The sequence below is a fragment of the Bemisia tabaci genome, chromosome 5 (assembly GCF_918797505.1).
Source record: "Bemisia tabaci chromosome 5, PGI_BMITA_v3".
Taxonomy (NCBI): Eukaryota; Metazoa; Arthropoda; class Insecta; order Hemiptera; family Aleyrodidae; genus Bemisia; species Bemisia tabaci.
This window is the reverse complement of record NC_092797.1, coordinates 35,909,089-35,922,031: the sequence shown is the minus strand read 5'-3', so window position 1 is coordinate 35,922,031 and position 12,943 is coordinate 35,909,089. Positions and strand designations below refer to the sequence as shown.

At 39.6% G+C, this 12,943-nt stretch overlaps 1 protein-coding gene across 5 annotated transcripts in view; it reads right to left on the bottom strand.

Annotated features, from left to right (window-relative positions):
- The window catches only part of unc-13-4A (BAI1 associated protein 3), a 232,930-nt gene that overhangs the window by 66,762 nt on the left and 153,225 nt on the right, over window positions 1-12,943 (bottom strand). For all 5 annotated transcript variants that reach the window (XM_072300628.1, XM_072300627.1, XM_072300630.1 and 2 more), the window contains one exon: window positions 2,954-3,391. In XM_072300628.1, coding sequence (XP_072156729.1) covers window positions 2,954-3,309 — 356 coding nt within the window. In that variant the 5' untranslated portion in view covers window positions 3,310-3,391. The remainder of the gene's footprint in view (window positions 1-2,953; window positions 3,392-12,943) is intronic.

Below are 12,943 nucleotides of genomic sequence, written 5' to 3'. Positions count from 1 at the left end.
AAAATGATTGAGAAAGCAATACTCTCCCTGTGTAAACAGTCAAAGTAGCCAGGGTATCGTTCGAAAATAAACGTATTTTACCACTATTCTTCTCTTCTCGAGGCACTCGCGGAGCAAGTAACCGGGGGCTCAGGGGGCGGACCCCCGGCTAGGCGCAAAAGCAAGCTCGGAAGGCTAACAATTTATTATTTTCCTAAGCTCTCGGAGACAAGACGCGAGGTTGAGTCGCAGAGATCCGCCGCTCACGAAATGTACGGCACGCAATAAGGGAGGATCTACGGATATGATGTGGTCGCTCTGTAATATTATCGCCTTCCAAAAAAGAGATACAATTTCCGCGAGAATCGTGCGTCCCTCTTAACTCACAGGATGATGATAAGCCCCTTGTGACTCCCCTCTTCTCCGAGTCTGAGGCCGTCGCTTACTTTTGCGTTCTTTCTTCTCACATTGTTTCCCTTCGCCGGCATCGCGTGGGGATTATTCTAACGACGTTGAGAAAAGACTCGCGTCTTGCAAAAAATCAACCGCGGGGTTGCAACGAGTGTTAATAAAATCAACTTCTTTCCTCTTTACTGAGAGCGTAGGGTTGGAGAGGTAAGGTATTATATTTGAAGGATGTTGCGCGTACCTACGAGCATTCTTGAGTGTTCAAAGAATGTCTTATCAAACGTTATTTTAATAACGTTAAACAAACCAGTCATATTTACATCGAAAGTTTTTTTTGTAAGAAAAACCTATATGAGGACTTATCTGTAACAATATAGCGGATGTGAAAAATTAACTATTCGAAACACGCTTAAAAAACTGTTTTGTTCACACAAAAATTTAATATGTTTGGCTCTGGCATAATGTACAGATCTCGAAGATCACATATCAAGTATTTTCTCAAAAATTTTTCGATGCCAAAACAGTTTCTTGAATGTGTTTCGAAAAGGTAATTTTTCACATCCGCTATTGTTACAGATAAGTCCTCATATGCAATATTTTAAGACTTATAATACTCATAAAATAGGACCGAAAATAAGCGCCCATGAATCTCCTTGACGTTGCCAGAAATGAAAGCTTTTGCAAAAAACCACTCAAGGCTTCTTTACATTTCAAGGCCACGCAAGCGTGTTCAATCCCTTTGTAGAGACGATCCGTTTACTTGATGCAACTCTTGCTTAAATGCGGTGTAGTATTACGCTCACACGTCCCCAGTGGCGGAAATGCATGCAGGGTCCACGGTTCTAAGGGGCCCAGTCGTCTACTGGAATTTTTGATTTTTTTTTTTTAATCGAGCCTGGGCGGGGGGGGGGGGGGAATTAAGGGGGGCCCAGTCTGCGGACGGACCCGAGCTTAGATAGTTACGCCATTGCACGTCTGCAAAGAATGTAGATGAAGAAACTGCCGGTAAAGCCGGTCTTCTCGAGTGTGCCAAAAACGTGATTCCAATTTTAATATTTCGATACGGAGGACTTTTTGTGTGAAATTACTCAAAACACAGCCTCCATGTGTCGAAATTTAAAAGAAGTTCTTTCAGAAGTACATTTTTTTTTAAATGACCTATAATGTAGACAAAAAAGATTTTCTTAACGCGGACGCTAAATGTTTTTCGATTTCCGACATCGTGTTACTCTAACTGAATTTGAGAGACTTAAACACGAGTTTTAAATAATACGAAAATGTTTATATAGCTTCAGACTTGACAACATTTACAGACCATGGGCGATATATTCGTTAATTTGCGCAGGTGGTAGCTCTTGCGGTTTTATCTGGAAGTACCCTGTACTGCAGGCGGATTACGCGGAAATACCCTCGTTTCACAGACCTTTTCGGACTTTCCTAGAATAATGTTTGGAATTTTCCAGAAAAGATTGATGCTGTAATTTCATTTCGTGCCCTGGGCAAATTTTTAGTCAACATTTGGTAGCTGTTTTTACTCGATGGTTATTGGTTCGAAAAGTTGACTCACTCACCAAAACAAAGTCAAATGTACCAGTCAGAAATTATTTTCACGAGGATGTTAAGAGGAGAAAAGGAAGGATATTTTTCTGCCGGAAAAGCTTCAATCCAAGCCTTTGATTTTGATTTCATGATAAATCTATATAATTTATGTCCTGTGATCTCGGCATACTTTTAATAAATGTATAAATATATTGTAATCTTTTAGAAAGAGATGAAATCTTTGCACGACGTGGATAAATTTTGATGGTTAAAGTATAAAACCACGTACATCGATCATTGCTTTCGAACAAAATTTGTTCTCGTTTGAATTATTTTCGCTCTCTCAACAAGATCCTCTAAAAATTTCGAACAAAAACGTCAAGAGGTATTATTTTCAATTTGTAAAATACGAGCAAAAATATTTATAACCGAGTATATATTCATAATAATTCTGTAACCGAGGTCTATGGTTTGGTAATTTCCCCACAATGGTTAGAACCTTTGGGACCTATTTAATAAGACACATTTAATAGCCATAGAATCGCCAGAGGACCTCCGACGCCGAAAAGCCAGAGGACCGAAAAGAGCGTGGTTTGTGAAGCATAGTATTATTCTAACTCAGGTGACTGCCCGGGAATTATTGTCTGGTATTCTGCCGTGCTAAGGAAAAACGCCGTATGAGCCTTCAGTCGTTGCCAATTTTCTTTTATAAAAAACGAATTTTCGGGAAAATTTTTGAACGTTTTTCCTCCAATTTTTCAGATATTTTCGTTCGCAATTTCACCTTTATCTCCTGAAAATTCCGAGGAAAAATATCTATATCTTTCTTCAACAAAAAACATTTTATCGAAGGAAATTTGGCAACTCTCGAATGTTTATACGGCGTTTTCCCTTTGCATGGCAGTATTGGGCTGCTCTCAAAATGTAGAGAAAATTAAAACAAACCGCAAATTACACCAAGTATTGTAAATAAGTAATTATAATAAGTTTTTAAGTGTTAAAAATCATAGGTATGGGATGCACTTACCCTGAGGTAGCTTGCTGATCGACCTCTGGCCAGGACAAACGCCTCTTGCAAAAGAATAACGGACGTCTATGCTGGGATGCTTGCTTGAAGGAGCCGGTTCTTTTGGGGCCCTCGAGTGTTCTCCTGCGAGGAGGGGTCGAGGTTCCCGGGGGAGGAACAACTTTCGGAAAACCCAAAGGGGGTGCGTTGACGCTCCCTGTCGAGCCACTTCGACTCCCGTTTCCATTGCCCTCTTCCGAGCCAACGGAAGGGATCTCCGAGGAGGACTCCTTCGACAGGGAGAACCGCTTCGGGCTCAGGGACAAATTCGCAACACTGCTCGTCACATACTGCTGGAGCGAGTTGAAAAAACTCATCGTTCAGCGCCACTATCTCCGGCGATGCCTCTAATTGCAACTCATAAATCGCCTCTTCAACTCATTTCTGGGCCGCTCCAATCTGAAACAAACGAAACAAGGCATCAGTTTCGGCCGGAGAAGGAGAGAGAGGGCTGCCGTGCTAAGGAAGAACGCCGTATGAACCCTCAGGCGTTGCCAAATTTCCTTCGGTGAGTATCGAATTCTCCGGAAAATTTGTAAACATTATTCTGCCAATTTTTCATGTAATTTTGTTCGCAATTTCACCTAAAGTTCCTGAGAATTTCAGGGTAAAATATGCATAGCTTTTCTGAAACATAATCATTTTATCGAAGGAAATTTGGCAACTCTCGAGTGCTCATACGGCGTTTTTCCTTAGCACGGCAGAGGGGAGGGACGCGACTTGCCGAGGGCCATGCAAATTGAAATTGAAATTAAAACCCTGTTGCCCGGATATTAAACCTGGCTTCACTTTTAAATTAACTTTGTATCACGCCAATGCCCCCTCCGTTTACAATCGCCCCGATCAAAACAGAGGCTTTCATTTGTCACAAAACAAACGGGAAAATATTGCTTTCAGCAACGATCCGCCTCTCTCGTTTGCCGAACTAAGGGAGGTGTAGGGAACAAACATAGGCAAGAATTATGTTCAGTGTACTCAATGATGATGAGCTCATCCTTTTAATTATTTTTCAACCGTAATGGTCTCGTCAAAAGCGTCGGAAACTATTTTTCGCGGATCACATATTTAATTGAAGTCCGTCTGATCTCAAAACACAGGGGGCATACTATACAAACGAATGCATTTTAGCGGCTCTGGTGCTTGCACTAGAGCTGCTATTCCGGACGGTCCCAGCTGGGGAGTATCAATGGACCATGTTACATTGGAGAGACCGCGCGTTGGTTGATGGGAATCGGCGCCATTTTCGACTATGTACCTTGTCATGACTTTATTTTATTGCATATTGTTTTATTGTTAGCCAATGCTATGTTGTGTAGTGTATTTTTGGAATCATGGTGATACAGTCAATAATTCAAAACTTGTCTGTGCTTTAATCTCGTGATGGAAAAAATGTACTTTACGTTCAAAATTTGAAATTTTGAATTTTAAAGTTTTCGCGGTTATTTGGAAGAATGCAGTGGTTGGAGCTTCCTAGGCATATTACTCGATATCAGCTGATAGCAAACAAAGGTTACCAAGGAAACCGTAAATGTTTAACAACTATACCGTCGCCAGAGCCGCTTTCCGACGCGAATGCGTTGGAGCTTATTGCTTGTTTTACATTCAAGTATCTTTTTTTACGAAAGTAGGTAGAAATTATGTAGGTTTGAGGTACTATGAGGTACTTATGTGTACTCCACGTGATAGTAAATATCCATCATGGACTTTTCTTCCTTGAAATTTCATCGTGTAAACCATGAAAACCATGTAGTGTTATAACGCTGTTTTAATTTTTCGTTTTTTTAGGTGGAAGGAGAGGGCGTGAAAATTCTCGAAAAGGAAAGAACGATACCCTTTACGACAAAAGAGGCAACGAAATACTGGTGACATCTGTTCACAAATTACCATAGACATAATTTCGACATGCTCACGTATGATGTTATTGAATTATCGTGGATATTCCATCTCTCCTGAAATTTTTATAATGACCGAATTGAAAGTCATATATAACTTATTTAAACGGCTATAACATCACATTTAATTCTTTTAGCACAAGTTTGAAAAACAGTACTCTACATTAAACATTCGCCATTAAAATTTTTTGGAGGTCGGTGCAGAAAATTTATTCGACATGTCTGACTTATGGGTCTGATGACGTCATATGAAGCGATGGCTTGTGGTTTCAACTACTATGAATTCGTTGTAATTCAGCCACCGCACGATTTTCACTACGAGCTACCGATTTCATTTCAGTAAAAAACGACAAAAAAATTGGCGGTGGCGATGATAATGCAAGCACAGTCGGGATATAAAACTCTCGTTAAAATTGCGACCATGGAAGTAAATAAACAAACACAGGTGAAAGGAAACACGGAGGTCAGCTCTGCCGTGCTCAGTAAAAACGTTGAATGAGCAGTCGAATGTTGCCAAATTTCTCTCAGAATATATTCATTTATGAAGAAAGTTCTGAATGCTTTCCCTTGAAATTTTCAAACTTTTTAGACCAAATTACGAACGAAATCCTCTGAAGAATCGAGGCCGAAATATTCTCAAATTTTCTGAAAAACTCTTGATTTGTCAGAGTTAATTTAGCTACACCTATTGGCTTTGACGGTGTTTTTACTTGGCAGAATACCTCTTTGCGACGTTGAGAAATCTTTTGGCGGGATTTTGTTAGGATTTGAAATATCGGGTCGGAGTTTTTGAGGCTTGGAAAGCTACCTAATATTCTTTCAACTAAAATTTGATTTTTAAAAGAATGAAAATATTGTACTCTTTTACCTGTTTTCTGAAAACTAATTAAAGGAACCGTGTGTTAGCCAATTTTACAACACAACTGCGCTTTTAGAACACCGAAATTGTAGCACAGACAGGAGCCACCACCGGAGACAAAAAAGTGCGTACTGGCAAAAACAATTCGCAAGACGAACTCTCGTTTGGCTCTGCTTCCAGCTGATTAGAATTTTTTCTAGGCCACGTCCCGTCGCGTCGTTTTGCCGAGCCCAAGCGCCGCCGAGCCGTCCCTCTTTTCAATATCTTTATTACTTCATTTCCTAGTTCGTAAAGAAGGAAAAAAACACTTAATTAAAGTAATGAATCCATTTGAAAACTAATTTCGCCATCTTGGAGTGTGTGATGATTAAACGAAAGGAGAAATACTGGCGCGAGTGGGATGGAACGGGAACAGAGGCGGGGTGAAGGGACTTTACTGTCGTGCTAAAGGAAAACGCCGTATAAACATGAGGATGTTGCCAAATTTCCGCCTATAGAATATTTATCTTAGAAAAAAGTTGGGAATATTTTTCCCAAGTAGCATTTTACAACAAAAAAATCGCGAAATTTTAGAATTAAGTTGTGATTTTTTACGATAAAAGCGCTAAGATCATCAACATCAGCTAAGTGACTATACTCAGTCTTGTCGCAATTTTACCTAAATAAAATTGCGTTCGATAAAGCAGGAATTTATCTCGATTGATCATGATTTTTTTCGATACTATTGCGATAAAAGGCCGTCGATAAAATCGCGACTGCAATGAAATCGCAAATTTTTATCAGATAGCGTTGCAGTACATCAACGTCGATAAAATCGCAACTTATCGCGATTACTGCTACTCGGTTCGTTGAAATTGTCGAATGCTTCGGGACTGGATTATGCGAATATAATTATCTGAAAAATTGGAGGAAAAATGGATCGCATTCAGCAAAAAGGAACCAGCGTGATTACAGTATTTTCAAAATCGTGAAACTTCTTTTTTTCTTTTAAAAATACTAATTGTACAGTTTAAACATTTACACGACTATTTCTCTTTAAAATTAACAATTTTTGGTGGGATGCAAAAACTATTTGCTATTTTCGGAGATTTTTTCAGATAATTACAGCAAAGTAACATGTTAGCAACACTTTTATTATTGCGCTGGTTACTTTTTGCGGAATGCGATGCAAATATTCATATAAGGTTTTTTCATAAAAAAAACCCATTTTATTAAAATAAATATGGCAATGTCTGAAGGCTAATACTACGTTCTTTCTGGGCACGGTTGTTTGGTTGTACTATATTGTTCGTATCTCCGGCGTCACGGCACGACGCGACGTGGAGATGTAGAGGTGAATTTCTAAAATCTTATTAGAGTTGTTAATGTTTCTTCTTCCCTTATTTTCTTCTCTTTTTCGTTCATAAATTGAAATTGTATCGATTTACTGTTGACGGCGGAGAGAACCCGGGGAGTCATTGCCGAGCGGAGAGATCCGAAATTGGAGCTCAAATTCGACGTTGCCACACCTCCGGAAATCTCTCGACTATCAGCTGTTCCTCCTTTCGAAGCCGGGAGTTTACCCGATTCGTCTGGCGATAGGGCGGGAAAATGAGCCGCTGTAAACTTTTCCCGATCAATGGTAATCAATCATGAAGAGGAAAAGCTCCCGATAATGTAAACTTATTAAATGTTGTGCAGTTTCGTTTCATGAATTTTATATTCTGACCGACTTTGCACGGAGTCTCTGTCTCCTGAGAATCAATAATATTGGATTTTCAATAATCCTTACACGGAAAAATAGATCTGGGGGTTGTTGGATAATATGTCATTTTCAATTAATTTTGTTCGTGCCTCAATTAATTGTGGTAGTATCTCAGAAAACGGCCAACGGTAGCCAAACGGTGGGTAGAGGGCATCCGTGAAGAGACGGAGAGATGCCAGCTTCCGGAGGATCTCTACCATGACAGATTCCTGTGAAGAGTAGGCGTCGCCGAGCGCCCTAGTGCGCCGTAAAAGCGGCTTATACATACGTACATCTCAGAAAATTAGGTAAATGACCCAAATGTTGCGGTACTACTCCAAATTGAGTTGCGAGTCACCACCAAAATTAATTGGAAATGCCCATACCATCCAACAAATTGGGCAGTGCCACAATTTTAGGGGATAACCTCTATCACTTTTTACCCCTCCTTATTACGTGGTCCTGTGCGGTTGCAGTGATGAGGCGTAAATGATCGATTATCGATATTTCCCCATTTGAAGTTGGGGTAAAGAATCTATTTTTAAGCTGTTCGTTGCAAAAAATCTATCTATCGATCCTTTTCCGCAGGTTTAAATGACAGATCAATCGATATCGCAAAACACGCCACGCCACTGGTTAATAATTCGTTCGCAATGGTAAATGAAATGGCAAGGTGTTGCAGCACCGACGTACACTGGACCGAGAAAATAGAAGAAGTCGGACAAACTTCGGAAACTTTAAAAGCTTATAACTCCGTTCATGCAGAACTTTGAGGTTCTAAAAGTGGTTCCATTGGCTTTCTCGTGGAATTTTCTTCTAGGAGCTCCCCTTAAAATTCAATATGTGACAAAATAAACGTCAAAATTTGGAGTTTTGGTCAACAGTTTCATGTCCGACCTCTCTAGTTGACTCGACCCACTGTGCGACGGGTAAAACGGACAAAAAAACCCATATCTTACCATTTCTTCCATTCATCTACAACAATCAGGATAAAGTATTCGGAAAACCTATGCGCGCTGGCTGTACCTTACGGTTGAGTAACTAGGTATCTCCCCTGCTATCGTTATACAAAGAAGTTTTAATGAAATAATAACGCATGTTTTTGAGTGTCTACAAGAAAACGAAAACGAAGCCTCGTGGTGAACACACGAGGCACTAGACCGCCGTGCTAAGGAAGAACGCCGTATGAACATTCGAGAGTTGCCAAATTTCCTTCGATAAAATATTCATTTTTGAGGATAGTTATGAATATTTTCCCTTTAAATTTTCAGAATCTTTAGGTGAAATTGCGAAAAAAATTATCTGAAAAATTAGAAGAAAAATATTTATGAGTTTATCAGGAAATTCGTGTTTTATAAATGGAAATTTGGCAACGCCTGTAGGTTCATACGGCGTTTTTCCTTAGCACGGCAGTGCCGAGTGTACCGACCATGTCCAGCAAGTTCGAGTGCGTGCGCCTTATCAAGTGCGCCAATGCGGAAACCCGAGGATGATAAAGGTGCCAACGCACCGTCGCTGATTCTCCTTAAATCATTTTAATCGCAAACCGTTTTCCTTTGACGCGTATGGCTCTTCATTACTGTCAAATTAACAAACAATACCCGGGTCTTTTAATTTAGCTCATTTGCTCCAACATGGTTTTGAAAAAGAGTTGTGATAACTATAACCGCTTGCTTTCGCCCGAACTGCATGCCGCGCCGAGAGGCTATGAGAATGTCCGTTTGTCACGTTCTTCCGCGTGAATGTTTCCCCATCGAGACGACTGTATCGTGTTTTGTGAATTAATGGTGTGATCCGTGGATCTATTTTGCCGGTTTTCTTCGAAATGAAAGCCTCGTCTAGTTTTCTCAACGTGACGTTCGTCTTGACGTTGTTCATTGACAAGCTTGTAGGTAATTTTTATTTGTATTCTTTAGATTTTTTAATTTTATAAAACTAGGTGTAACTCAGGCTGGCGCGCGACGTATGCATATCGATCGAGTATCAAAGGTTGCAATAAATTGCGATTAAGACGTCGCGGTAAAAGTATTGCTTCTGCATCGGAGTGTTGAGTGTGTTGCCTACCTGCGAATTGAAGGGGCACCTCTTTTTGAAGTTTATTTTAAAATTTTATGGAAAAAAGTTACGACTGCTCTTTGCATTGCAAATTACCTGTTTTTTGCTTTCATAGAACGAAACTAGGTGATTGATTAAAATCGGCATTATTCGAGTAAATTTTGTAAAAAGACTGCAGTTTCATGATGAAAATATAGTAATTGTATTCGATTTAAATTGCAATTTTGTCTCGATGTTTTTGTTCCACTGTGCAAGATTTTCCCCCTTAGATATACCTTCTATAAAATAAAAATTAAATATTCCACTCGAGAATGCAACATTTTCTGGATACATTAAACTTTCTCCAAAATTATCAAGCTTTCGCAACAACCGCATTTAATTAATTTTTCTTTCAAATGCTGAATTCAACCTTAAAATGTCTAATACTTAACATTAATAGTTTAGAGGTGCCTATCGTATGTATAAAGCCGCTTTTATAGCGCTCTCTGGCGCTCTGCGACACCTAGCCGCCTATCGTTTCTTGAGATATTCAAAGTTCAAACAATCAAGAAACTCATAATAACCACATTTGTAGCTGTGCAAATTTATGGTTGACCTGAAACATTATCACTGATAAAAATTGTATGTAAAATTCTTATGCTCATTCTATGAACTCATCTATTACAATATTACCACGTAAGTACTTCGATTAACATTCGGAAAACCTGACTATTAAATTTTAAGTATCATTTACTGAGAAATGGTCAGGATAGAGTATTTTAGGTTCGCCTCTCCAATCAAATAATTTCATAAATGAACGCAATTTAAACTCTGAAAGTCCTAAAAGTTCCCTGCAATTTGAAGACGAATAGCCTGTATTCTACATTTACCTTAAAATCATCATTTGTCTGAACCTGAGGTAAAACTTTTAATTCAATCTCTACATCCAACGCAGGCGCGGAGACTCATCTTGAGGATCGGAAGTCATTGATAGAAGAAAATCGAATTGCCATCAAACACTTACTCCATGGTCGAAGCTACTTAAATCCCGGAGGAATTTTCGATATCGATCCAGATGATGTTAAATTTTCCTACTATAATACGTAAGTCTATTAATTTGCACTTCTTTACAACCATGCTCCTGCATAGCTTCTGCTTTTTATATTCCTGTTCGCGATGTCTATGTGTTAATATACATCATCCTAACGTTCCATTTATTTTCTTTTTCGTTTCTATCTCTATGTTCTTTTTCTTTCTATTTCTATTTCATATTTTAACCCAATTGCATGTTTGCTTGTTTGGAGGTCCTGAACGCCGCTAGAGACACAGTTTTTACATTAAGGTTAGCTTGAGTATGCACGCTGGTGCAAATTCATAGTCCCATTTTTGCATGCTCTCTTTTATTTTTACACGTGTGAGTTTCGCGTGGTAATTCTGAGTGGATCTCAACAAGCAACACGTAGCCACAAATAGTTGAGTGGTGGCGTTGACAGTTTAGAAACAAGAGCTCAACAGGTGGCCGGATAGCTTCGCGTGCCAGGCAACGCTTGGGAGTTCTTTGTGAATCCTGAACTATTCAGCAAAAACTGTCACCATAGAGCAAACACCAAGGCTGTACTTAATTAAGTTGAAAATATTTTAATTTGGTCCCTTCAAGGTCCATTTCCGCATTATTTCATTCTCCCTCAGATTTAAAGAAGGACGCGCGTCTAATAGACACAACTAATTATTTTTATGATATAGAAATAAAAGGTGACAGAAGATTTGCAACGTCGCAGTGCAAGATACGCGGTTTGGTATTTTCACTGTCAATATGACATATTTTCAAGGAGAGTATTTTGTGCAAAAATCAATTTCTGAGAAAATGGATGTAGCACGCCCGAGCAGTAAATTTCATTGAACAAGTCCCCCGTTCTTCATGAAATTGTCAATATTCATCTAAAATGACCTAATAAAATTGTTTGGATGGTTACATAGCGACGAATTCAGCTTTAATTAGATAGATTTGTCCAAATGTTCTTGAGTAATTAGCTAACTTTTGAACGGAAGCACCCAGAAAGATGAAATTTTGCGGATGTCTCAAGGTCATTAGAGCAGCTGCTCAGTCTGAAATGACGTCAATTTTTGCGAATTTGTCACAGGGTACAGTGGCGGGGCGGGGCGTGCTTTGCGATCTATCAATGTATGTGTCATTTAAACCTATGGAAAAGGATCGATGAGCAGGGTAGGGTGTTCACAACGAACAACTCAATAATCGATTTTTGCAATAGCTTCAAATGGAGAATTAGCGTCAATCGATCATTACCTCGCCGCTGGCAGGATAATTTCCCATAATTCTTTTTGTTTTTCTCTCAGGACAAAGGACAGTTATCGATAAGGGCTGTTTTTGGGCCCAACCTGAACATCCCTCTACGATATATATTCATTGATGGTATATATATTTTAAGGAATAATATATAAATTTGCAAGGTTTTGTCATTTCCGGTCTCTTTTTAAAACTATTACTGCCTTAAAAATGGGACTGAAGCCCGTTTTTGGCAAAAAATGCGGAATTTTTGGCATTCGACCGCAAAACCTCAAGACTCATATTCTTCGCCAAAATCGGCCCTCGGATCCATGTTTATGGCAGTATTAGATCTGAAGAGAAACCTAAAATGACCAAATCTTGCTCCATTTTGTCAAATCGTCACCTTCCAGGCAAAATATCACAAGCGCCATGCGACGTTTAAAAATTTCCGCCGCCATTTTATTTCTTTACTGAGAAATTGTTGGTTGAATCTGTTTGGAAATTTCACTAAATTTTATCGGCAGCACAAAGAAAATTCAGTGAAATTTTCGGACAGCTTCGTTGAACAATTTCTCTGTAAAAAATAAAATGACGGCGAAAATTTTTAAACGTCGCATGGCGCTTGTGATACTTTGCCTGGAAGGTGACGAAATATAGACCATTAATAAATAAAAAATCGTAGAGTCAAGAAAATTCAGCCAGGGTCGGTCCAAAGACGGCCCTTATCGATACCTCTCCTTTGACTGTTATATTTATTTAATCAATCGCAGTCTTTTAACTCAGATCGTAGAATTTTGAAGAAAGTCGTAAAAAGATCGCCTTTGCTCTTTTCCTATAACGCGGCAAAAAATCTTACAAGTCCTCGTCGTAACGCGGCTCTCCTCTCTTCACTGGCCCACACTTTCGACGCGCGATCGTTGCACCGTGTGTATTACAAAGGGCCGCGCCAGGGACGGGATCAAAGATATTTTAAAGCCTTCGGTCGTGAATAGTTCCTCATCAGGTTCCGAGAATTCCTGTCCCCCGGAGCAGTTACCCGATCCACACAAGCGCATGAACTTCAACTTTTTCCGCTCGTAACGAACAGCTTTGTATTTGCCCTCCGAGGACTCCTCCGAGTAGCGCCCATATTTACGCAGCCCCGACCCCCCCCCCA